Source organism: Hesperophylax consimilis, chromosome 8, assembly GCF_061612785.1.
Source record: "Hesperophylax consimilis isolate HC1 chromosome 8, BYU_Hcon_1.0, whole genome shotgun sequence".
Classification (NCBI taxonomy): Eukaryota; Metazoa; Arthropoda; class Insecta; order Trichoptera; family Limnephilidae; genus Hesperophylax; species Hesperophylax consimilis.
Genome location: NC_142843.1, coordinates 21019740 through 21045521, shown reverse-complemented (window position 1 = coordinate 21045521; position 25782 = coordinate 21019740). Strand labels below are relative to the sequence as shown.

At 35.0% G+C, this 25782-nt stretch overlaps 2 protein-coding genes across 2 annotated transcripts; both read left to right on the top strand.

The window, feature by feature from the left end:
• Positions 1-14: 14 nt before the first annotated feature.
• On the top strand, positions 15-15888 carry TwdlE (TweedleE). Its single transcript, XM_089635025.1, has 4 exons — positions 15-81; positions 10612-10811; positions 13635-13869; positions 15330-15888. The coding sequence occupies exons 1-4, from the start codon at positions 67-69 to the stop codon at positions 15438-15440; spliced, it is 561 nt and encodes a 186-aa protein (XP_089491151.1). The 5' UTR covers positions 15-66; the 3' UTR covers positions 15441-15888.
• Positions 15889-16438: 550 nt separating this feature from the next.
• LOC149421709 (uncharacterized) lies at positions 16439-24629 on the top strand. Its single transcript, XM_089635024.1, has 5 exons — positions 16439-16967; positions 19623-19874; positions 20486-20618; positions 21879-22036; positions 23948-24629. Exons 1-5 carry the CDS (start codon positions 16851-16853, stop codon positions 24182-24184), a joined length of 897 nt encoding a protein of 298 aa, XP_089491150.1. The 5' UTR covers positions 16439-16850; the 3' UTR covers positions 24185-24629.
• The last annotated feature ends 1153 nt before the right edge of the window (positions 24630-25782 follow it).

Here is a 25782-nt window from a genome sequence, read left to right as displayed (position 1 = left end):
TATCATTTGTTACCAGTGCGGTCTCGTGCCAAGTTCGATTAGTTTACAGTACATACTCGCGTCGAGATGAAGTTATTCGTGGTAGGTACCCCATCATGTATTTGAGTGGTGAATTCAGCAGGTGATCTTGCAAGTGACGTGACTCATACCAGTATAATTTAGTTTTTTAATGTATGTACATCGCGAATTTTAAGGTGAATTTTAAAAATCGTACACACATTTTGCGAATCTGTAGTTTAGTTTGCTGAAATACAAAAATACTCTAAAGTCGTACCACCGAAAATTCAAAAATTTAATTGAAATTCAATAAAATTTGACAGTATAATGGAATTTATAAAACCTGAATCCTATATTTTTTATGTTTATTTTTTAAAATATCATATTACGAATGAAATAAAGGGATTTGATCCTTTCACAAACTTAAAAAAAATGCACTTGGTAACATTTATTATAATTTTTGTCTTATTTTTAAATGTTGTTTTATCAGTTATTTGTTATTTCCTTAACAAAAACTTTGGTGACAGTAATTAATTTAAATAATCTTAGTCACAAGATCGATGCTAATTTGTAGTACCTATGTTTTTCTGTTTTTATTACTATCAATATGTAAAATGATGTTTTGTTTTGTAAGCGATATTTAAATCATTTTTCCAAATTAAAAACTATGCCAAATGAAGGAAACAATATTTTATCACAGTCGATTATATTTAATCTACTTGTGTTTAAGGTGCTACATAAGTACCTATGGAAAATTAGATATCACGTTGAAATGCTTTACTATGATGTTAAAGTGGCACTTTTGAAATAATTATTTATGATTTGATTGCTTAAAAATACGGGTAAGTGTGTCGTAAATCTACTTTCCTCATCTTGTCATCAGTCGATCAGTCATTTTTGGAATATGATTTTGGAATAACACCGAACATCGAGAAGACCAAATTATGCAATGATAATTATTTTAAAAATTAGAGCATCTTAGGCACTTTAAAATTTGGGAATCAGGGAGAAAGATTCCTCCAGTATTGCCCTGCTGAAAACCATTATTTCCAATCACAAGATTCTATAACACATTTTCACACTTTTAACGTACTTTAGTTATTTTATACACAGTGTTTACGCAATATACTATTTCACGATAGTAGAAAAAATGTTACATTAATTCATAAAAAGTTATGGTATGTTTTTTTATTAAACTGCATAAAGCTCATTTCATTATATATTTTTAGCGTTACGACCAGAGCTTTGCAGAGGTACGCTTTATTTTAATCATTAACATGTGTTTAATCTTCGTACTAAGATTTAAATAATGCATATCTCGTATGTCTGTGCGTTTAGTTATTCTAAACAACGCAACAGATTTTGATAGGGTTTTCACTATCATTTAGAAAATTTCTTCTGAAAGGTTTAAATATATAATACATGCATATTATATTTACAGAAAGTAGAGAAAAGTCAATGTTTTGTAATCAAGTTGTAAAAAAATGTTTTCGGGCGCTTACATTGCTAACGCTGGCTTTAACCTTAGGAATCTTAAAATGACCTGTAGAAAAGTCTGCAATGGTATTTGTCTAAGGATAACACCTAGCAACGCCGGATACACGTCAGCTAGAAATAGATGTAATGGTTTTGTGTTGACTGCATAGCAGAAACTGAATAAAACGCAATATTAAAGTACAAATTGGAATGCGTATTTTCACGTACATCTACTAAAAACCGGTCGTATGACGCGTAGAATGAAGAATCAAGATACTATCTTCAGAGAGGTAAAACACGCTTCCTGGTCAATGTAGTAAAAGTCCATTAAGAGTTCACGAACGGGAATAAGAGCGGTAGCAGGAACAGGTAGTATAGTGTTGAAACGGTCGGTTTCCCCATCGCTTCTCGTCACATCTTCTCAGTTGATCTCACAACTCACATTGCCCTGTGGCCACGTGTCGGGGTAGTGGCCGACCTCGTTTCTCCCGTCCAGATTCTTGTACAACCACGGGCTAGAAAGTTCAGATTCACTCTCGATATTAATTCGAAACAATTCACTTTTGGAGTAGCGGTTAAAAAGGAATAACAGACTAGTCTAGCAACCGGCATGGCAGATGCCCGCACGCGTAAAAGTGAAATGGTGTGTCGACCGCACACTAATTAAAATCGGTCATTATCCGGACCAAACAACAAAAATAAGTCCTTATTTTATAACTGTACACAACTCGAAAAACCACTTTCGTTTTTTGAAAGTATCCAATTGCTCGATATCAACTTTCAAATGGATTATGACAAGATCGAATGATGGTACTGAAGGAATTCGTAATTAATAGGACACGGAAGTAAACTGGTTCGATGCGTATACATTATTTCACTAACTATCTCGGTATTATGGCGCTTCCTCTATCTCTACAACAGGTGAATCACACGAAGCAAGACGGATAGACGCCACCATGAATCGTATAGATGTAATCTCGTTCAATCGAATCACTTGTAATAAATGAACCGATTTTTCAATTCAACTGCCCGAGTTATTCATTACCTCGCTCGTAAACCGTAACACCGGTGGGAATTAGAGTTATTAATTAATAGATTCTTTCAATTAAGTCAGAACAACGAACAGTTAAAATAGTTTGATGTAACGAATCACGCAGTAAGAAAGAAATGAAGCGTTTTTGACTTTTTTATTTAGCATTCTGGTCGCATGAAGATGTACAATTAATATTTATACCTAATCGTTTATTGACTATTAACCCATAATTAATTTAATGTTGTGTTTTTAACAGTTTAATTAAAAACACGCAAACGGATACCATAATGAGATGATTCGTTTACAGAACGTGTTACTGCTATTTTTTGTAAATTCTTTTCAAACTATGTATATCTCGTATATATATAAATATATATGAATATAATCCTTCGAACTTTCCATTGAAAATATGTAATAGATATGTTCGCCATATAAAATATTAATTGGAGATGTAATTTCCAAAATTTTAACTTTCTTGCAAACAAAACAGACATTTGAAATTCCTGACAAACGAAAATGTCACAAGGACAGCCGCTTAACGTGACAGGAATTTTTTCATCCATAGTCACAATAAATTTTATATCGCGAGTCAAGAATGCAAAAAACATTCATTTTCTGGCAGTTGAAAATACGAGATTGTGTGGAAAGATTCACCATAGCTGGGAAAAAAACACAGTCAAATCAAATTCAAGTACGAAAGCTGATACTTTGTAGTAGTTTCTGTCCAATTAAAAGAAAACTAAATTATTGGTACAAAAAACAATCATCATAAACAGAATAATTTCATTGATGTCTTCAATTTTATTGCCGTGAAAACATAACATTGAAACTTTCTTTATGTTTTGCGGTCACGAAGTCCTAATACTGCAAGTAAGTCGGTATTAGTTTTACACATTACCTTAAAATTATCACCACGACGATAACAGATGTACGCGGCTCGACTTTGAGGAAACTCCCGGATTAATATTTCACTTCTATTTTCACATTTAGGGTCAGTGTGTCAAGCAATCAACACCATTTCAATTCAAGGTCGGAAAAGTAGGCACTTAATAAATGCGAAAATTTTATTTCCATTTACGCACGGAGAAAACTTAATGATATAAAATAATATCAATTTATTAAAAATCTGGTCAAATTATTTGTTTTCCTGTTAAAAACGGGACTGCAGACCTTAGAAGTATCAGTTAAAAGCAAATGTTTTATGAGGACGGCGGAACACGTGTTTATACAAATACTGATATTGATATTGACATACTGATATTGATATTGACATATTGATATTGTCGTATTACTTCATGATATTTATTAGGAAAAGAACACGTATTCTCGATATATTCGGCGCGAAATGAAAAACCTGGCTTAGCCACGGTATAAATATACCAAAGCTGACTCAACGCTTAAAAATCTAATAAGAAAGGTGGATTACGTTCGAAGAATCCTTTAATGCCAGCATTTGGAGTTACTATATCAGACCAGCTCAAGTATCGGGGATCCATAGAAGCCCGAGTAAATCAGGCTTCCAAAAAGTTGGGGGTCTTGTACCGGGCTAGGAGATTCTTCAACAGTGACCAGCTGCTGACCCTGTACAAGTCTCAAGTCCGCCCAACTATTGAATTTGGGAGCCACCTTTGGGCTGGTGCCCCAAAATACTTGATAAACCTGCTTGAATCTGTGCAAAGGAGAGCGATCCGTCTGATTGACAATCCGTTGTTAACAGACCGATTTCCTTCTCTAATGCATAGACGCAATGTAGGCATGCTGTGTCTGTTCTACAGGTATTTCAATGGAGCCTGCTCCAAGGAGCTAGCAGCATTGATTCCTGATGCACCGGTGCATGTGCGCGAAACTCGACGGACACGAACTGAACACCCGTTCACGGTTGACGTTGGCTTCATGAGAACGGGCCGTTTTTACGACTCGTTTTTGTGTAAGTCGGCTCGTATGTGGAACGAGCTACCGGCATTTGTTTTTCCTCCCTCCTATAATCCGAGCCTCTTCAAGGCTCGCATTAACAAATCCCTTCCTACAGCCCCTACCTTATTCCGCCTCACAACGCCGCCCAACCGGGTGGTGACATAGTTCCCCTGTCTGTACACTGCACAGGCAGGGACACTCTTGTGAGGTGTCACATAAAAAAAAAATTTAAAAAAAACCATTGGTTGTAAAAATATTGGGTTTCTTATTTTCAAGTCAGGTTTGCGTTGATGTCACTTTTGGATTAATAGCTTTAATATTGAAAACGGGTTAAAGTCTACGGTGAATGGTATAACCGGAAGGTATGGTCATAACGATATGCATTCACACATATGATTACCTACTAGAATCTATATCCAATATTCAGTTACCGAGTTTCGATTTGAATGCAGATGCTTTCAGAGCCACTATTACTTTTGCAATAGCTGTTTACGTTATTTACGCACTATTAACATAATATTACTATAAATATAACTGCGAACGTACATTACTGAAACTTGATTGATTTTATTATTTTTACTATGATAATAATAAAATTTCGAAATCAGTTCTCTTCAGATTTGTAATATTGAAACCAATAACATTCAGGACGGGTTGTTTCGGAGAATTTTAACAATTCATCAAATTTCAACATTCATTTTCGGGTTCTGTGAAAGTCCTATTCACGTTCTGTTATTATATCATTATAGGCTAGTTTATCGACAGAACTGATATGATAACAAAACTTGAAAAAATCTTTCACAGAACTTGAAAATTAACTTGAAGAATTGTTAAAATTCTCCGAAACAACCCGTCCTTAGATTCCTGTTCTAATTTAGGTTTTTAAGTGTCGTCCTCTAATAGCAGTTTCATTCGGAAAATGTCATATCTACATAAATAAAAAATTAAATTTTCGTTTGTTCAAAATCTTAAAAATCCAAAATTTAAAAAAAAAGATTTTGACACAACGTTACACTAAAATTAATTTTGACACAACGTTACACTAAAATTAATTTTGACAAAACGTTACACTAAAATTAATTTTGACACAACGTTACACAAAAATTAATTTTGACACAACGTTACACTAAAATTAATTTTAACACAACGTTACACTAAAATTAATTTTGACACAACGTTACACTAAAATTAATTTTGACACAACGTTACACTAAAATTAATTTTGACACAACGTTAAATGTCACCTGTGACAGAAATTACGCTTCTTTTGAAAAACATCGCCATCTGTTGGACCTAAAATCAAAACGCGCTATTGTTTCACTGACTGAGAAACAGCAAAGCGTGGCAGGGTACAGCTAGTAAAAAATAAGAACTGTAATATTTGCGGGAGTCATAATATTTAGCATTAAAAAACAACTAATTTTACATGATTTTGTATTATTTTAGAATATTTAGATAATTTGTGAAGATAATCAATTTCACTTCAAAACATCGCGTTGAATAACACCGCTGGGTTATCAAATCATTAAATTTTTTAGTAAATATTTTCAGAAATTAATGCAAAACTTTGTTAGCTATCTACTTGAAAACTCCCCAAAAAAAGTTTTATTATTCAATGAAATTTGACCAAAACAGACTTGGTGCAGATTCTAATCAATTTTCAACTGGGCATTTTCGCCAAAAATTTTACATTTTTCATCATTTTTATATTTCCCATAGCCATAATATTTCAATGCATAAATTTTGGGACTAACTACTATAATATGTACTCCCCATTGCCCAAAATACTAATAGAGGGTAATAATGCGGATATATCAATTAATAAATACAGATGATTATTGCTGGGGCCTTCAGTTATGTATACAAAATATATTTAAAAAACGGTTTAGTTGTAATATAATTTTATACACTATTCCTAAGTAAAAGCAACTAAAAAGGGTGTAAAAAATAAATAAATGGGGTCACAGAATTGAATAGCGGATTCTTAATCAGAAATGTTAAACTTGATTTTTTCAATGTTGGTCCAAATTTATGTAAAAAAATTATGTTTTCAAAAAATATATTATGCAAGCCAAACAAGCATGCAAACCATATATTACGAAGGGCATCCATATAAGCCACCATAATATTAATCTAACTTAAAATTTAAAAAAAATAAATCTGAAATCAGATTTTGTTTAATTGAATGTAGAAATGGGACACGGTAAAAACACACTTCCTTATGTTCTAAATAATTCATAATAATATATCTAAAGGAACGATGATTGTATTTAAGTGACTAAATAAAGCAAATTAATAAATTTGCATGTGAAAATTCCAATCAAAATCGTAGGACATGGCAATGTATAAACTTTGGCGAAAGTGCCCAATTCGTTTACTGGGGTTGTCTTCTGCAAGAGGGCGGCTCGTTGATGGTTTTACCATTTCTTCGCACGACTGCAACTGCTCTATAATAACATGTTATACGCTTCGTGCTGAATTCATTTCGGGTAAGTTGTTCTGCCGCAAAAGCAAAGTGCTTTTCCGCATTGCTTTTACTTTCACGCGCGTATCGCCGCCATCCCGTTGAGGGCTGCCATTAGCCATCACGGGCCTGTATCGGAAGAGACCGAGTATTGTTATGCAACGAGATCCACAAGACAATGGACAGCGAATAACATACATCGTGTAATGTTGTGTTTACCGGCACGATAACTCCCCCTCACCTAATTATTCCAGCCGTCTTGCTTCGAAGAAGACATTTGTCATAATGTTGACATTTCATAATAATTACATTTGAATCTTATTCATAACAGAAAATAATCATTTTATGGAGAACATTCCGATCGCAGATATGAACACATTCTCTTTTTTAATGAAGATGTGGAAAACGTGACTACAGATAAAGAATTATGTAAATCTAGTGGTAATTGAAACATGTGAAAATTAATTAATAAAAGAACCAAAATTCTAAAGTAATTCTACTGAAAGACATACGAGACGACAACAGCATTTTTTTTTAAAAAAGAAAGACAAACATTCCCGGGTTACGAATAACCTGACAATATTTGAAAATCTCCTACTACCACCACAGTAAGCGGAAAATTTTGCTTGTGTTGTGATGGCGGACTTAGCCAGCCTAGGAATTGAACACACTACGCCTGGGTGAGACCCAAGCGCTATGTCAATTCAGCCACCGACCGGTCATGTAGATATTATTTCGTTGATGTTTAACGCTGTCTTAAGTAATGAGATTCTTACACGACCGTTTAACGTTGGCGTGGTAAAATCGGCATCGAGACTGGTTTAAGACCGTTTTAACCAAACAAACGGTAATAAGTAAAGTTTTTCACCGTTGTGAATTTACGCGCCGCGTAATATTTACACCACGCTTTAAAAGGTTACGTTCGTGTCTTTTTGAAAGCCATAGGTATAGAGTTGTTTGTAAGTCGAAAGTTTAGTTGAAGGAAATATGGCACACTACAAAATAAGAGGCTTTTAAAATAGATTTTAGATACATCCTTAATTTTACATTATTTTAGAGAGAAGTACATTTTTTTAGTTGGCCATTAATTCTTACCTGTTGGTATGCGGCTGCATTTGCATATGCGATGGGCAAAAAGTCAAAGTCACGAGTCGTGGAGAAGATGAAAATACCCTGGCGGTAAAAATAGAGCGACCGCAGTATATAATTTCCTTTCTAACACCGTTAGGCATAATATTATTAGCTTGGCCGCGATTTTTCACAAATGCATATAATTGTTCGTGACGTTCGCATTAAGCTATTCGCTCGGCGAAAGTATAGGAAAAAGTGGCTACTTCCTAGAACAATGTTCGCATCAGTCAGTGAATAATTTAATTGTCAAGTGTGGTGCTAATTATTGCATTTGCTGTCGCTTCAAGTTGCGGGTGCATTTGGGCAAGTTGAACAATTATTTTTTTACAAAAGTCAACACTTTTTTAGAAATTATTCAGGCCACAACGATTAAAGAAAAAAAATGACGATTGCGATATCTACAAGCATCAATTTAGTGATTATTTCATATCCTTTACATTGGTAAGGTGAATGCATCCAACTGAAAAAAAAACAGATACATTTTTTAATAAGTTTCGAAACACCATATTGTTTTATCTATTGAGGAGAAATATTACAGTTTTTTAAAGATAAGCGATAGCTCAGTGGTTCTGAAACTCTGATTGCAAAAGGTCACGTGAAAATGTTTTAATAATAATAATATTTGGGTTATATTTGTTTTAAATAACGTTTCAATATTTAAAACAAAGCGAAACGTTAGTCAATGAATCGTTTACTAGTTAGCTAACCGAATAAATGACTGAACAAAAAATAATTTTGTAATTTGAGGTCAGATAAATACGTGAATTGTGCTAAGATTTCACGGACACTCCGGCGCCAATTCATTAGCATTTTCCAAACAGTTTCACGTATGCAGACATGCTTGCGAAAACAAAGAAAATCAATTAGGTTGTTTGTACAGAAGAAGCGTCCAATTCTAAAGAATTGCTCTGTATGCTAAATAACGTTTCGACAACCATTGCGTAATAACGGATTTGGGCAAGATTACCATTAAAAACACCAATCCGCGGCCACACAAAATTGCTTCTCGCTTTAGATACAATATGTTAACACAACATTGATTATTTTATATTTTTAAGCATGCAAAGCTAAAAAACAAGCAAAATTGATTGGGTACACCTTCACAATTCACATATTTCGTGTTATTTTTTTTCAAAAAGCTTCAGTTATACTGTTATTAGGTACCTAATTAAGTCTTATAAAATCATAAAAAAATATGCTAACACTCATTTTAATACTGTGGCAATATTGTTTGAGAACTTAAAATACCTATTTGGAATAGAAACAATTCACAGACTAGGCTTTAGTATTCACTTTAAACTTAGGCCCGTTTCACAATGAAGGCAGCCACTTTGCTCATTAGGCTCTATTCCATCCTATATAATGAGAATTTCACTTTCTTCGAGTCCATTATTATAAAGCGTGAAAAGACATTTCCCTAACAGATATATAAACAATTGACGAAGGGGAATTCAAAACATCTTCGCATTGTTTGAAGATAAACTGTTCTCACAAAAATCTTTTCGCAACGTGAATTTCTTGGATACAATTGATACAAACCAAAAAATAAGTACAATGAGTAGTCCTATGTTTATAAATTGCGCATTGCAATTGTAGCTACAGAAAAGAACAGCTTTTTCATGATATATTATTTCTTAGTGTTTTCACCTTCACTTTTCATATCTGGACATGCATTAAAATCGATTGTTTGTGTTATTATTTATAGCGCATTGAATTTCAAAATGTGGCCCCAATTATTAGTCTTGCGTAAAGTTGCGCTAAATCCGTATATCTTCCCGTTGTGTTGCGCAATGCAATTAATACTAACTCTTCGTCAAATATCAAGTGCGGTAATCTACGAACTCCGCTTAATGTACATTGAGTAAACTTTTCGCAACCGTTGAAAGTCTAATTCTTCTGCAAACGATCAACTACGCTCATTAAAATTAAACATGTTAATGGTCAAAACGTACTGACGCAATCGCAATACTGCGAAGGTATATAATTGACCAAAATAAGATACACTACATACTCGTATATCGTCTCAAGAAATTGGATTGAAGGTGCAAACAAATGGCTTATATTCAATACGAATTTAAAAGCTCTTCCTGAGTTTGTGAGCTTTTCTAACAAGATATAAATTAAGACGATTATAATCCCTTGAATTCTGCCACATTAGGGTTTTTTTTCTTGATTATCAAATAGTCCGATGAGTTTTCACGTGTAAAAGGATAGATACAAATATATTCCTGCAACTGAGAGCTCCGCTAGACGGGCTAATGTGTAGGTACCTCCATTTCTGTTACATGCATACAAACCAGAGTGGTAAATATTCCCAATATCGCCCTTGGGACTGACCGCCATTCAGAATCGACACGCAGTTTCTTGACATGAGCGCAGGCAGGAGCGCACCTATCTCCCCCTTATCTATCTCCCTAATATATCCGCTTCCTTCAGTCTTACACTATTCCCAAAATCGGAGATGCCGTAGTTCCACTGACTCCAGGAGTTGGGAAGGAGTTGCGTCGTTTACTAGAAAGATAAGTAACAAAGGATCTGTGAGTATCAACAAAATGTCTTTATTACGATTTCCTGCTAATCCGTGGTTTATTTCCAGGTGGTATCCGCTGCGTTGTTAGCGTCAGTGTGCGCGAGGCCCGAGCCCCCGTCAGGCTATGCCCCGCCTAGAGGAGGTCCCCCGTCCTCCCTGTACGGGCCCCCGTCGCCCGTGTATGGCCCCCCTAGCCAGGGTCCCATCATCCACAAACACGTTTATGTCCATGTACCACCACCAGAGCCAGAATACAGTGCTCCCAGGTAAGAAGACCTTAAATAAACTTATTTAACATGTTGAATGTTTGCCCAATAAGTTGTTTGAAAGGGGATTAATTACATGAAATAATTACAATCACACCGTTAATACAGTGATTAAACGGAGAAAAATGAGTATTTCTAATTTATAAGAGTCTCTTCAAATTATTGGTAATCCGGTTAGAAACGGGATTGCAGGCCGTTTCCTGATAAACTTTTAGTAAATTCCTAATATATTAGAACACGTGTTCATGCACCTAATATAATGAAGCAATGCGAAAATATTAGGATTTTTATGAACACGTGTTCCGACATCGTGGTAATACATTCGTATTTTACTAAAAGTTAATCAGGAAACCCATCAATTCAGTCATCCGTTTTAACTGGATTACGATAATTTAAATAAATTAGTAAAACTCGTTTTACTCCTTGCATGTAGTGCTAAAACCTATTAATCATTTAAAATTTAGGAAAAAACCTTAAGGCCCCGTAGTAAGCGTTAACAGATGGTTTGAAAGGGAGATATGTAAATACGAATGTTAGAGGGAGCGCGCTTTTATTAAAAAAACGATAATAATTAAGCTAAAATGCTGAAAATATTTAATAAAACACGACTCGTTTTAAATAGAGCAAAAATCTCTCAAAAAATGCTTTGTTACATTTATCTCATAAATAAACTGTGCTTTTTTCATGGCTATAACATATTAAATAACAGAACAAAACGTGTTTTAAATAATAATCGGAACTTACTTTGCGATTTTTTTTCTATCGAGGGATATTATCTATTCATACAATTAACGTTTTGGCATAACAAGTGTAGATATTATCTCCAAAAATAACATTTTTTTGTAACTTAAAAACTTACAGAGTTAATGAGAAACGAGTTATAAATCGATCTGTGGACAGTCGGGATAGATGCGTCCTACGGAATAATCGCTTCAATTATTCAAGCTTCGTCACTGTAATGTAGAAAAAAGTAATGTGTTCCATTTTCCATGCACTAGATCTAGTAAACGGAAAATGAAACTCAATGGAACTAGATGGAACTTTTTACAAAATGTTTCATAGATTGAAGGAAGAAGCCTGAAAACTGACGCAATTGTCCCATTTAGCTCAGCTGACTGATTTTTTTGTTGATTCCAAGGTCTAGTGCTATTTTTTCAGCGTAAACGAGGCAACACAACATCTATGTATCGGTAAAATCATTTAAATTCCTGGGCGGTAAAGCTTAATGAATGTGGCGATTATTCACAGTGTCACCTGTCAATTGCATAACATTTCACTTTCGCCCAGTCCTAATGAACTCTGCTTATTCACGACAGGAGCTCATGACAAATAGCGACTCGACTTACCTAATAATTGAATGAACTGCGAGGTCGAAGATGCCACTGTCCGTAAATTATTCAACGTGATACAAAAAAGTAAAACGTGAATGCACTTTAAGCACGTAACTGTGTCGTGAAATAACGTAATGCGAAAGGAAATTAGTGCCAAGTCATTTAAGGGCGTTGAAAGGCAATCTGACGTCATAATTTTAGATTGGACTACATAACTACCTTCTGTGGAAACAATTCAATTATTTCCTAAACAAGTAGGTACCAGGTCTGAAACATCTAGGACGCTGCGTTAGGAGATGGGAATACACAATAAAAAAACCAGTACCGACTTCTAACAAATTTAAAACATTCGATATGATTCAAAAATGTTTCACGAAACCACAGAGAAATCAAAAGATAAAATCATGTTATTTAAATGTGTGCCTATTGTATTCTGAGTGATTTTTTCGGCTGTTTCGTTTTCATTGTCTAGAACCTAAAATGCCGTAAAATAAACGAGGAAAATTATCTACTTAAATCATGTTTCTTTATATATATTTATTGCATGTAAAAATAGATGGTATCTTCTTGCAATCTCGAACTTTCAGTTTTAGATGCTGTTCCAGTGGTTTCCGTTTTCTCTATAATTTTCATGTAGATGTTGAGTGACAACTTTTCTGGCCTCACGACATTATAGTATGTAGTTCTTAGAGTTCTTATCTAAATTATTATAAAGTAGGTTCCTACACCTATATTTATTAGCTAATACCGGCACATCTCTCTGCATGCCATGCGTGAACTATGAATTTGCGTGACAGCTTCGCGGCAAATGACTGCATAATTTGTAGCTGAGCTGAGAAATTGCAAGGCACATTAGGAAATATCAAATCTGTTTGGTTCCGCGCCATGTTTGAGATTGTTCTGATAATTTTATTGAGTTGGAAATGAGTCAATTTCACGAAATAGCGACTTAATATGACTTGGAGGTCATATCAGGAGATCAGGCAGGTCTTAAAGAGTGTTAGGAAATAAGTTTGATATGATCAAGATATAATATTAAGACATAACAACTATAAATGTTATCTTGGGAAGACGGCTATAATATGTTTATAGCCTTCGTGTTTCCTTCCTATTACCAAAAGGGACTCTTCAAGACCCGTTTTCACTCCTTCCTCTCCTCATAAATACCCTCCACACAGCATCCCCAAATATGACATGGGACTCTTACTAATATGCTATCCTAGCAATGTCTAGGTGTCCTTTTTAGTACGAACCTATTTTAGAAATTCGCTATTGCAACATTACAGATAAACTATAGCTCAACTAGGTGGATCAAGAATACAGATCTGAATTCAATTTTCCGCATTTTAATTTTTTTGTAATATGTTGGTACCAACTCCTTTTTTTCTTAAAAGAAGTGGGTAGGTGCCTGTGCTATATTCGTATCCTGTCAAATTTCATAGGGTGTAAGCATTGTTACAGGGGATTAATATGTTTTTCCTTGTTTCATTAGGAAGCCCATCCACGTTGCTCCCCCACAGAAGCACTACAAGATAGTGTTCATCAAGGCACCCACCCCTCCCACACCCACCGCCCCCATCATCCCACTGCAGCCTCAGGACGAGCAGAAGACCCTCATTTATGTGCTGGTCAAGAAGCCAGAGGAGCAGCCCGACATTATCATCCCAACACCACAGCCAACTCAGCCCTCAAAACCAGAGGTCTACTTCATCAGATACAAGACACAGGTATGGTACCAACCCAAAAAATACTAACCTTACTTTACAACTAGTATTATCGTAATAAGAACCTACCGATCTATCCAATTTCATTTCGCATAATATTATTTCCATGATAGTGATCATCAAATGTCCTAGAAGTAGGTATATTATATTCTCTATTCTAGAGTATTTCTTATCATCATCTACTTGACACTAGCTAAAACACTACCGTGGGGTAAAAGGTCATTTTAAGACGCCAATTTGAGTTTTGACACTTTTCCCGAGAACGCACCAATATAAATTGAATTCGGTCAATTAAATACATCCATCAACCGTAGGGCGGCGAGATTATTTTACATGAAAACGGCGCTACACAAAATACAAATCATCCCAATATTATTGATTACAGTGATCACCTACCTAGGCTACTGGATGGTTGTAGTAATAAGTTTGATATGCACAATAAAGGGTAATTGAACAAACCCTAGATTGTTTGTAGATTACGAACGAATCCATAGAATTATAAAAAATACATGCTGATTAGATGGTTATTAGGACATACTTTACATTCTTACTAAATTAAGAATATTTTATAATAATAGTGGTTAATACACTATGCATAATTATACCAAATCAAAAAAAATGTTACACTCCAACTTCACAGCGTTTTCACTGAAAATGACACTATCGCTGAAATAAATGCCAGAAGTTACAAACTGTTCGATGTAAACTTTACAGTAATAGAATTACCATTTATTGACAAAACAAGTGAAGAGGTATCAGAATTTTTTTTTTAATTATTGGTAGGGTACTTCACAACTTTCTCGTGTCTTTAGCACTGTCACATAAAAACTCATTGGCGCTAATACAAAACTATTTAATGTGACACCTTCACACGGTTGCCTGTTATTGTGCAGGTGTTAAACGATCATTACGCTTGTTTCCCGCTTAATACATGTATCAAGTATCTAATAATCACTCAACACGTAGAGAGAATCGAGATCGAAAGTAACATAAATATAATTTATTCCGAGAGTACTCCATTGTAACGGCGTTGAAATAATTCAATCTACGAGTTTAGTAGTGTTACCTCAATTCTCAACAGTAGGTACTTATGTGTCATAATAAGCATTCTTCACTCGAGTTGTGATAATATCACCACACCACTTTACAACAAGACAATTATTGTATTAAAATATTGTGGTATGACTAGACTAGATTTTTAGAACATTATTTATATATGTCGAAACACAATGTCATATTTGTCGACGTACATACCCTTCCCGCGATATCTATGTATATCTAAATGTTTGTTTGTTTGCAACACATACACAACAATATTATTATTACAGTTACAAAGGTAAATAAATCTATAGGTAGGTACCTACTGTCGCTGAGTTCTTTTGAGTATTTGACGTGTTTTGAAGATTTTTTGTGATTGAAAAAAACTTAATTTTGTATCAACGTCTTTTTTTATTATTTTTTAGAAGCAGGAAGGCGGTTATCCACCGGCGGTTCATACTTCGGAGGAATACGGTCCTCCCCCAAGCACCGACTTCGGATCCTCTCCATCAGGAAATGCCGAAGGACCTTACTGAGTGAATTTCGTGTCTGCACCTCACCAACAATTCATCACCACAAACAATCAAAATTCATATATTTTAAACAATAAGTAAAATATACGAAGCTTTCGACGACATTAATCGAAGTAGCACATTTTGAACTACGTAAACATTTTTTTACATGTTAAGTGTTGCCCGTCGGTAAATATTACTTACCTACAAAAATATCACAGAACATGGTAACACTGTTAAAAATGTGGCCGAGCTAAACCAATAAAATTATATATAAATTTTACAAAACACAAACATTTTTAAGAAATTTTATGACAACAAATAATAGTTTCAGGAAGAAATTTGAGAACTCTTAGTGACTATTATAACATTATGTTTGTAAAATCCGTAGCCGTATTATTATTTATTATTTTCATGTGTAAATATACATTTTAATTATATTTTTTTTTATGAAGTGCATCAAATTGATGTGATCGACTTTTTTAAATTTTGTAATAAATATGCTTTACAAAAATATGTTTTCTTACTTGCAACCTGCTATCCTCAATATTATTTCCGTGTCAAAAAAAATAGTTCGAAAACAAGTATATAATGATGTAAAACATTATTTTACTTCAATAACTAAGCCAGACTAAGAAAAGCACATTATGTGGTAGGAATTAAGACCTTTACTTACAACGATATAACTGCCTACAACTGTTTAAAAACCAAACTTTTTTAAAAGTTTGTAGTTTAGAGCATTTTATGCAAAATTTCCTGCGATACCTAGTATGTACGTATGTACGTATAATAATTATTTTAAACCCGACGCGGCGCTTTCAAATTTACCGCACGGGAATTAATCGAACCACATTTTCATCGTAGTCACTAAGTAAAAAAGTCTAACCTGTGTCTGGGGCATATTATATGTCAGTATTATAATAGTAGTATCTTTTTACTCAGTCTCGGTTAATCCAAATCAGAAAATGAAAACCGTACATCGAGCGGCCTGAAAACTTCGCCAAAAGGCCGATTATTTTCTGTATGGGTGGTTCTCTAATGATTTTCCGTTTGGATAAATGTTATTTCAATTCACGGTAGAACTGAGCGTCGTCCGTAACCAAAATATCCGGCTATTTCTATTTGTGACGCGGGAATATGTCACAAATCCGGCAGTAAAGTACAGCAAATTGTAAATTATCCCGATCAGTCGAGTCCAGTCGAGTCGGTCGAGACGCGCGCTATCCCGCGGTGAGGCATCTGTCAGTCTGCCCGTTCGTAACTACAAAAACATCGCCAAATACTTTTCAAACCCTTCAAAGTAAAACAATTCACCAAAAAATCATATTTTCGAGGGTTTTAGATTGTTTTTATCCTATGTATTGATTGTGTCAAGTCGATAGTGTAATATTTGAAAAAGCCAGTGAAAAGTAGCAGTCCACGACATCCTTCAATATGTCAATCAAGATATCAGTCAATGTGTCAGAAGAAGACAAACATACAAATGACGTTGTGGCGTTGGCGTATTACGATGGAAAAGTCTACAGCGGGGCAGATGACGGCAAAATAAAAGTAAGCCTGATGTGTCAAGATTCAAGTAAATACAGAATTATATCCATCAAAAATACCAACTTTATTCTTTTTCATTGTGTTAGTTAACATAATTCATCTCAAACCGAACTGATCATCCATGGGAAACCAACTACTGTACTTGTTCAATGGGGTGACTTCTGTATTCGGTTTGAACCAGATAATAATCTAATGTACACAGAATGCTCAGCTGCCCAGTTTAGCAGACTTTCTGGTACCTACCCTCTAATCTTCAATGGAAGAATCCTTCTCAATGAGTACTCCATTAGTAAGTACTGCTCTGTGTGATTAGGTCGGATCAAATGAAGTATCCCAGCTTCAAGTGAACGGAACATTAATTCAAAATAATATTTGTTGTCAAAACGAGTCGATACTAAGGATGGGCGCGCAGCCAACATGATCTTCAAATTTGTATTAAAATGTATCATAGCATTAGACAGCCAAAGCCAGCTGCGGGGGCCGGTTGATACTTAGCGATTTCGCAAACAGCCGTGGCTGCGGGCAGTACGACTAGCTAAAATGTATGTGGTTGCCTAAGTCCTAACATGCTTGTTGTGGCAGGCGGTAGTTTTTTCGTGTTCTGTGACAAATTTTACGATGACTTTTGACACTGAGGGTTTTATAAGAGTGATGGAAAATCCCATGATTGATTCTCGAACAGTATACAACGGCTTGTTAAACGACAGCACTAATATTTTTGCACAGTTAAAGAAAGATTCCAGGTATTTTTTTATGATCTTATGTTACTTTTAAATACACCTCAGTGCTGCTCAAGAAGCAGGGGGTGAATCCAATTTATTTTATTTTATTTTATTGATACATAGAGAGTACATGTGGTTTTTTGTGATATTTCACCCTCCTTGCTAAGGATGACCCTATGTTATGGCGGGTGAATTAAATAATGTTTATTTTTTCCGCTTTGGTCCAAGATGTAAATAAACTATTGATATTGGCTGCTATACTGGCTGCAAGCATTGATTCCTCCAAATTTTGGTTGTCTTGTGCACCCAGCCTAAGAGTTCTCGTATAAGTACTAACCCATTCCCTCCGAGTGGCAACAATTTTTGGCCGCTATCTTAGAAGGCGTTCCTCTGAGCGGCCATAATTTATATCACTCTACAGAATGTTTATTTTACGTGAATATTAGAATGCATTGCCGTCTTACCAATGTGCACAATATGTGAGAGAAGATCTTTTTTACCCATCGCACTTCGGAAGAGTTTCCCTTTTTCTCTATTTGATTCGAATATTCAAGAAGAAGAAATAAGAGGCTAGAAGAAACAAGAAGTAACAATAAGAAACAAGAAAATCCAATAAGAGTTAAGACAAAGCAAGAATAGGCAATGAGAAGTTAGAATAACAAAGAGAAAGCAGGAAGAAGAAAGAAGAAGCAAGAAGAGACAAGAAAGGTCACGACAAGGCAAGAAAGGTCAAGAAGAAGTAAGAAGATGCCTGCAGCGACTGGGAAAGCCAAGAAGAACAAAGAAGATGTTAACAGAGTCTAGAAGAGCCAAGAAGAAGCAAAAAAAGTAAGTTGAAGCCAGAAGAACCAAGAAGAAGCTAGTAAGTAAGAATATGCAAGCGGAGACTAGGAGAGCCAACAATAGCCAAGAAGAAACGAAAAGAAGACAGAAAAAGCAAGATGAAGCCGGAAGAACCAAGAAGAAGCTAGTAAGTAAGAATATGCAAGCGGAGACCAGGAGAGCCAACAATAGCCAAGAAGAAACGAAAAGAAGACAGAAAAAGCAAGATGAAGCCGGAAGAACCAAGAAGACTCTAGAAGCGGCTAGTAGAAATAAGGCAAGAGGCTAGGAGAGACTGAAATAGTCAACGAAGATCCAAGACTCCGCAACAAGATGTAAGAAAAACCAAGAGAGCCAAGACGGGGCGAGAAAAGATAAGAAGAGGCAAGAAGAGACAAGAAGAAGCAAAAATAGGCAAGAAGAAATAAGACATAAAAAAAGAAGGAAAAATAACGCTCAATCAATTCCTTTATTTTTGCTCATCCTAAATTCCAATATTGGCTCAATAGGTTGCCACGATTAAACTCCAACTTCCTTCCCATCCTCAAAGCACGTGTTCCAAGTCCTAGCAAATCAGTGCCCCCTGGTGTACCGGTCGCACCGGGACATGAGTGCTCCTGGCCGGGAAAAAAAAAAGATCCTAAATATATACAAAAACAAAAAGTTTAGGCATTTTACTAGATCAATAAAGAACAAATTCGTACAAAAATTTATTCAGTTGCTGTGGTCGGTTTGAATCAAAATAACTTTGGACGAGATGGTTTAAGAAAAGCCATGGAGCTTTCGTTCCTTCCTTATGAATCCCAGAACATGGATCTCTCTCTACAATATGTAGAAACCTTGTTTCAAGGCAGAAGCTTTATTAACGGAAGCAACAAATAATAGTAACTTCTTTATAAGATAGAAAAAAGACCTCGTTCATGCACATCTTATATTGTAAAGTAATATAAATATCCATAAAATGATTTATTTAATCCGGTCCTTAAATATCTCATTGTGACCACCGGGGTGTCCATTTGGGATAACTTCTTCTAAGAAAAGAGGTTAGTGATTTACTGGAAATGCCGAATGCTTACTTGAATTAATCTATCTCTATTATTGATGCACATTTCAGATCTGGGATGAAGATCTTAAGCTGATCACAGAGATATCCGCTCATCCTGTCAACGTGTACAGCCTGGCCGTGGCCCCCCCGACTGGCGAAGGCAGTACTGCCACCTTGTACTCTTCCTCCAATGACGGGACCATAAAAGCATGGTGCGCCGATACGGGGGCTTTCAAGAAAGACCTGATCAACTACGAGAACGAAGTACAGGTTCTGTATGTTAATAAAGGGACATTGTATGCCGGAGACGATAAAGGAAGTGTAAGTGGAACTTTTTTTTTAACTCATTGACAGACACTTGCCGGGGAAAACAGGTTCGTGATGATTTTGTCACATGACACTTGTGTTTTGTGAATTCGGTGAAAATCAGTAATAAGAAATGTAAATCATCTCTAGTCTTTAGATGTGACATGTGGCACTATCGGTGACCGGGTATCTCACCAAAATGACAGTTAAACAGATTTACAAAAACTAGGTTACATAGGTAACTATTTAACCTAGTTTTTGATTCATCACTTTTAATGACTCTATATCACTTTTTAAAGGTGTGTTTATTATTTATCATTTTGATGAAATATCATGGAACCGGCACTATCAACTATGTAAGTGTTCTTGTGACACGAATAGACAGGCTATGTACTATTACAATACAAAACTTGACTTCCCTGTCTGTTGCATCATATAGCATCCCTGACTAAAAGACATGTATGCACATTGTGCCATATCACATCTCTAAAACGATGCTGTCCTTATCGACTGCTTGTAGCAGTCCGTGTATTCCCAGCCTTAGTGATTTCTCTTCAAGTTTGACTTTTGCCCCTTACAAGTATTATATTATTGAACTGTCATTACAATATTATTTCTGTTTTCAGGTTGGTGTTTTTGTCAACGATAAACTTAAATTAATATTCAATCTATTAGAGGAAATCAAAGATCTGGTTGTTGATGAAAACCTGATGTATACAGTTAGAGATGTGGATCTTGTCATCACAGAATTTATGTCAGGTAATCATATTTTCATTTATTAAATCATCATTACAGTTTACATTGCATTAAGATTAATTCATACTAAATTTTGTAACTTTGAAAATTTGTATCTTTTCCCCCCATTATCCATGGATCAAATTTAATTTATTTATCCATTGTTATATTTAGGAATCAAATAATATATTATAATGTGATAATTACATTATTTATTTATTATTTATTATTCATTAACGCCCTGTCGGGCTTTTACATAGTAAATTGACAGTATATGTATCTACGTGTAACATAATACATGGATAAAATAGCTAAATATAATTTACTCGTAAGGTAATTAGAAAATAAATTTATGTAATATACTGATATTTATTATAAAACAAATGTACATACGATAAATCAGTTGGCACATAACAAAATTTATAATCTTCACAATCATAATTCAAACTTTATATATTTTAGGTTAAAACTTTTTGCACGTTATGCTTTAAAATATTAAGATTAATTGTGGGCAGGTGTGAAGACACGGAATATGAATATGTGTAAATAATTTTATGTACATAAAAACTCAATTCTTTCAAGAAACTAATATCGATACAATATTGGATTGAATCATCAATTAATGAATTTTGCTCATACTTCACAATGTGGTATGCTAAATAAATCGTTAGATTTAGTGTGGCTTTCAGGGCAACGTAATGCAATTCTTTTTAACAGATCTGATGAATCAACAAGACAATTTTATATAAGAATAACTCATCAGTGATTTTTCTACGTTTGTATAATATAAGGCAATATAAAGCAATGTATATATGTATACATTTTTTAATGTGAAGCCGCAAAAGAGTCCCAACTGCTCCCAACTCCCTGGAGCTAGTGAGACTTGGCAACTCTAATTGAGGTATGTTGTGAGGTAGTGGGGAGGGGTAAGAGTTGGGGAAGAGAAAGGTGGGGAAGTACCTGGCTATTCAGATCTGGCCAGGGCGATACTGAGAGTATCTTCCACTCTGGAACATTCCGCACATATACAATAAATTATTTTAAATGAGTAATTTGTGAAATAACACAAATTAATCAATTAAAATTTACTTGCACACGCCGGGATATGAACCCGCGGCCTCCAGCTTGCTAGTTGAGAGCCTTACCTCTCTACCACAGAGGCCGTCAAAGATATGACAGATTCTTTGCTTTGTTTTATAACCTTTCAAAATGGCACCCATTTAATTTTTGAGCTGATCCGACCGGAAGGTTTGTAATAATTTTGTTACTATATTTATATTTTAGAAGAGAGTACCCGATACATGACTCGACAGACCTTGGTGGGAAAATCACCAATAACATTAGCCGGAGACAAGCTCTGCTTCGCTAGTCGATGTGGGAAGAATATTGTTTGTCATCATAATAATAAAGACGACAAATTCAAGTTGTTGGGCGAGGTTGAGGTAAGAAAATTTTTGCATGCTAATTGAGTTGTTCTTGATAATGTGCGGAATTATCGTTCAACGTCACGGAGAAGTGTTGCCAAACCTAATTTTATTAACACGCTGTTTCTCTGGACGGGTATTCTTTGGATGTCCCCGACTTCTATCATTCATATTTGGGTCACATATTCTCCTGGCACTCCTTTGTCTGTTCATCCGATTGTTTTATAGCTGTAATTGGATAATAATAAACCTGTTATATCCACATGTCACATAATATACAGGGTATTATCAGACACACCTACCAGTAATTCTTGTCATTATTTGGAGTAAAAAATGTATATACCTAAATGAAATTTTGGTGACCGGTGAAATTTTTTGTTTTTTTTTTTAAAAAAAAAAAAATCTGTTCCCTCACCCCGACCCTAACTGTCCAGTAAAATTAAATATTTGATTCGATTTTGAATTCGTCCGCACTTATTCGAAGAATCATACCTCCGAATATTAGTATGGTAACATGTAAACTCACTGTGGTTTAAAGCCTATTAATTTACCCATATTTCAATATTTATCCCATATTTGTAGGTTTTATAATTGAGCTGCTTGCATTGTACATAGGTAGAAACAATGACAGAGTGCCGCTATGGTGAAGTAAGGATGAACAATGTTGGCCCCAGTTTTAATTTACTAATAATGGTTCATGACGCATCTCCTTGTTTCTTTACTATATCTACAATGGGTGGTCAAATTATTATTTACACAAGAGTTTTTTAAAATTATTATCTAAAAATTAACAGCTTTTAAAGCAATTCACACATTTCCCTGGAAAACAGCAGAAAATGTATGAAGTAGTTGCACTCGTCAGGAGTGCGAAAGATGAAAATTATAAATGAAGCCGGAGTGACCACTTCTGTTGGAACAAACAAGGCGACGCCAAGGAAGTTTCTACTAAATATTATGAGATTTTTCTAAACATGTTGTATTATTTAATAGAAAAGAACATATTTTTAATTGTATAAGACAGGGCTTCCCTAACTGTGAGTCGCGACGCCTCGGGGCGCCGCGGGATCATCCCAGGGGCGTCGTGAGGCAATCTTTAAGAAAAACAGTTAGGACGGGTTGTTTCGGAGAATTTGAACAATTCATCAAATTTCAACGTTCATTTACGGGTTCTGTGAAAGTCCTATTCAAATTCTGTTATTATATCATTATAGGCTAGTTGCTTGACAGAACTGAAATAAAAACAGAACTTAAAAATATCTTTCACAGAACTTGAAAATTAACTTTGAAATTTGAAGAATTGTTCAAGTTCTCCGAAACAACCCGTCCTTAATAGAATTATCCTGTGACTCAAGCCTTAAGCTGCAATATAATAAGGATAAGCTATTTGAATTTTGGAGCTCAGTTTATCAAGAATATCGTTCCATCAGCACTGCAGCGTGTGCAGTTGCAGTAATTAAGAATAAGTACAGATCAAAAATAAATTTAGAGGCAGAGACGAGAGTAGCGATTTTGAAACTTCAACCTCGTTTTGAGAAACTATGCTTAGAAAATCAAGCACATCCTTCTCATTAATACCAAAGAAAAAAAAATCTTTTTTATCTTTTTTGTTTGCTTCCATTTTTGTTTTTATTGTTGTGTTCTTTATTTTCTAATAAAAAATTATTGTTATTAGGTAACGTACCCATGGGGGGGGGGGGGGGGGCGTCGCAAATGCATGCAAAATATGAAAAAAAGAGTATAAAACCTCTGTTTAAAATGTTTAAGACAAGATTTTTTATGCATAGCACAAAGGGTAACAATTATTTTTATAAGCAATAATTATTAGCTTGAAACAATCATCCACATTGAAAAATCTCCTGATAAAAGATGACGCCAACCAGTGTTTCAAGCTAATAATTATTGCTTATAAAAATTATTTTATTTTTTCAGGCTCACAATATGATAATCAACTCTCTGGCTTCTCAAAAGCGGCCCGATGGTTCAGTGGTGCTGATCAGCGGTGCTTGGGACAAGGTGGTGAAGGTGTGGAGCATTGACGAGAGCGGCAAGATAGAGTTAAAAGGCGACGTAGATTTTGGGCAGTGCGTCAATAAGATCTGTGTGGGGAAACAGGGGCAAGTCTTTATCGCCGGAAACGACGGCTCACTTTGTCGCATCGACGTCTAATAATCAACGCTGTTCCCTGTATCTACCCTTTGTATATTATGTAAAGACTGCATAGTTTTTAACGCTTTCCCCAAATATGTTGAGCAAAATGAATTCGTCTTGCGCTAACTACATATTAGTACAAATTAACTTCCAAAAATATGCTTTTTGGCTTCCATTGACTTCAAGATGACTGTTATTAATTTGTTAATGTTTTTTTTTCTTCTTTATTAATTGACATTTAATTATGTGTTGTAAACACATATGGCCAGTTTGATCTGCTTTTGAAATCGTCACATTTCAATGATCAGCGTCATTTTAAATATTTGAGGAGTCCCTGTTTGGTTAGTTCTAAAAACCCTTTTGAAGATCCTCCAAATGTAAAATTATTAAACATGGTACTAATGCTCGAATTTAGACAATGTTTGTAATCTATAAATGTAAATCTGTCAAACAACTTTCTCTTAAACTGATTTAAACTTTTATCTTTATAGGTATATTTTTTCGATATACCTGGATTAATTTCTACTTCGCGATTATACAAATTCGTTGATTTCGTTTTTCTTTTTGAGGAAAAAGAATATCGATTTATGGTTCAGACCTATTCAATAAGCAGGCCTTGAAAGGGCAGTAAGTCGGTACCTGGTTTAGACCAATTCAATAAGCATGCCTTGAAAGGGCAGTAAGTGGGTACCTGGTTTAGACCAATTCAATAAGCATGCCTTGAAAGGGGAGTAAGTCGGTACCAGGTTTAGACCTATTCAATAAGCATGCCTTGAAAGGGGAGTAAGTCGGTACCTGGTTTAGACCTATTCAATAAACATGCCTTGAAAGGGCAGTAAGTCGGTACCTGGTTTAGACCTATTCAATAAGCATGCCTTGAAAGGGGAGTAAGTCGGTACCAGGTTTATACCTATTCAATAAGCATGCCTTGAAAGGGCAGTAAGTCGGTACCTTGTTTTTGACCTATTCAATAAGCATGCCTTGAAAGGGGAGTAAGTCGGTACCTGGTTTAGACCTATTCAATAAGCACGCCTTGAAAGGGGAGTAAGTCGGTACCTACCCGCTTTGAATTTTGAAATCACCCGCCTTACCCTCCCTCCAGAATATCGACCATCTTTATGGTTATCAATTTACTACTAGGTAGTTTTGCAGCATTTAAAAATAATTGCCTTTTTTTAACAACTTTTCAACATAGTATGCGCGTACAAATTTCACTATGGCTATAAGATTTAGTTCTTTTTTGCTTTTCTTCATAAATATTAACAATTTTAAACCATAAGAAATGACTTGCCATTCATACGAAAGTTAAAGTTTTATAACTATATTTGAAATCAATGATGTTCATTTACAAAATATAAATAAATTTGTACAATATAAGTGTTACATAATACAGTAGAACCCCGTTAATTCGAACCCCGATAATTCGAAAAAACGCGTAATTCGAAATTTTCGCCAAAAAAATTTCCGCTGAAAAATTTTTTCATACAAAATTTTTTTTAATTCGAAATTCGTTAATTCGTAATTCGAAATTTATTTTTGTCCGCGCGCGAAAATTTGTTCGTGTAATTCGAAAAAATTTGATTTTTGCGAAAATAAATCATAATATTTCGTAAATC

Excerpts from the sequence above, each read along its gene's own strand:
- TwdlE (XM_089635025.1), top strand. Across the intron at positions 10,812-13,634 it reads CCAGAATACAGTGCTCCCAG|GAAGCCCATCCACGTTGCTC; the intron begins GTAAGAAGACCT and ends TTGTTTCATTAG. Across the intron at positions 13,870-15,329 it reads TCATCAGATACAAGACACAG|AAGCAGGAAGGCGGTTATCC; the intron begins GTATGGTACCAA and ends ATTATTTTTTAG.
- LOC149421709 (XM_089635024.1), top strand. The coding sequence starts at position 16,851 with ATGTCAATCAAGATATCAGTCAATGTGTCAGAAGAAGACAAACATACA. Across the intron at positions 16,968-19,622 it reads CAGATGACGGCAAAATAAAA|ATCTGGGATGAAGATCTTAA; the intron begins GTAAGCCTGATG and ends TGCACATTTCAG. Across the intron at positions 19,875-20,485 it reads CCGGAGACGATAAAGGAAGT|GTTGGTGTTTTTGTCAACGA; the intron begins GTAAGTGGAACT and ends TTCTGTTTTCAG.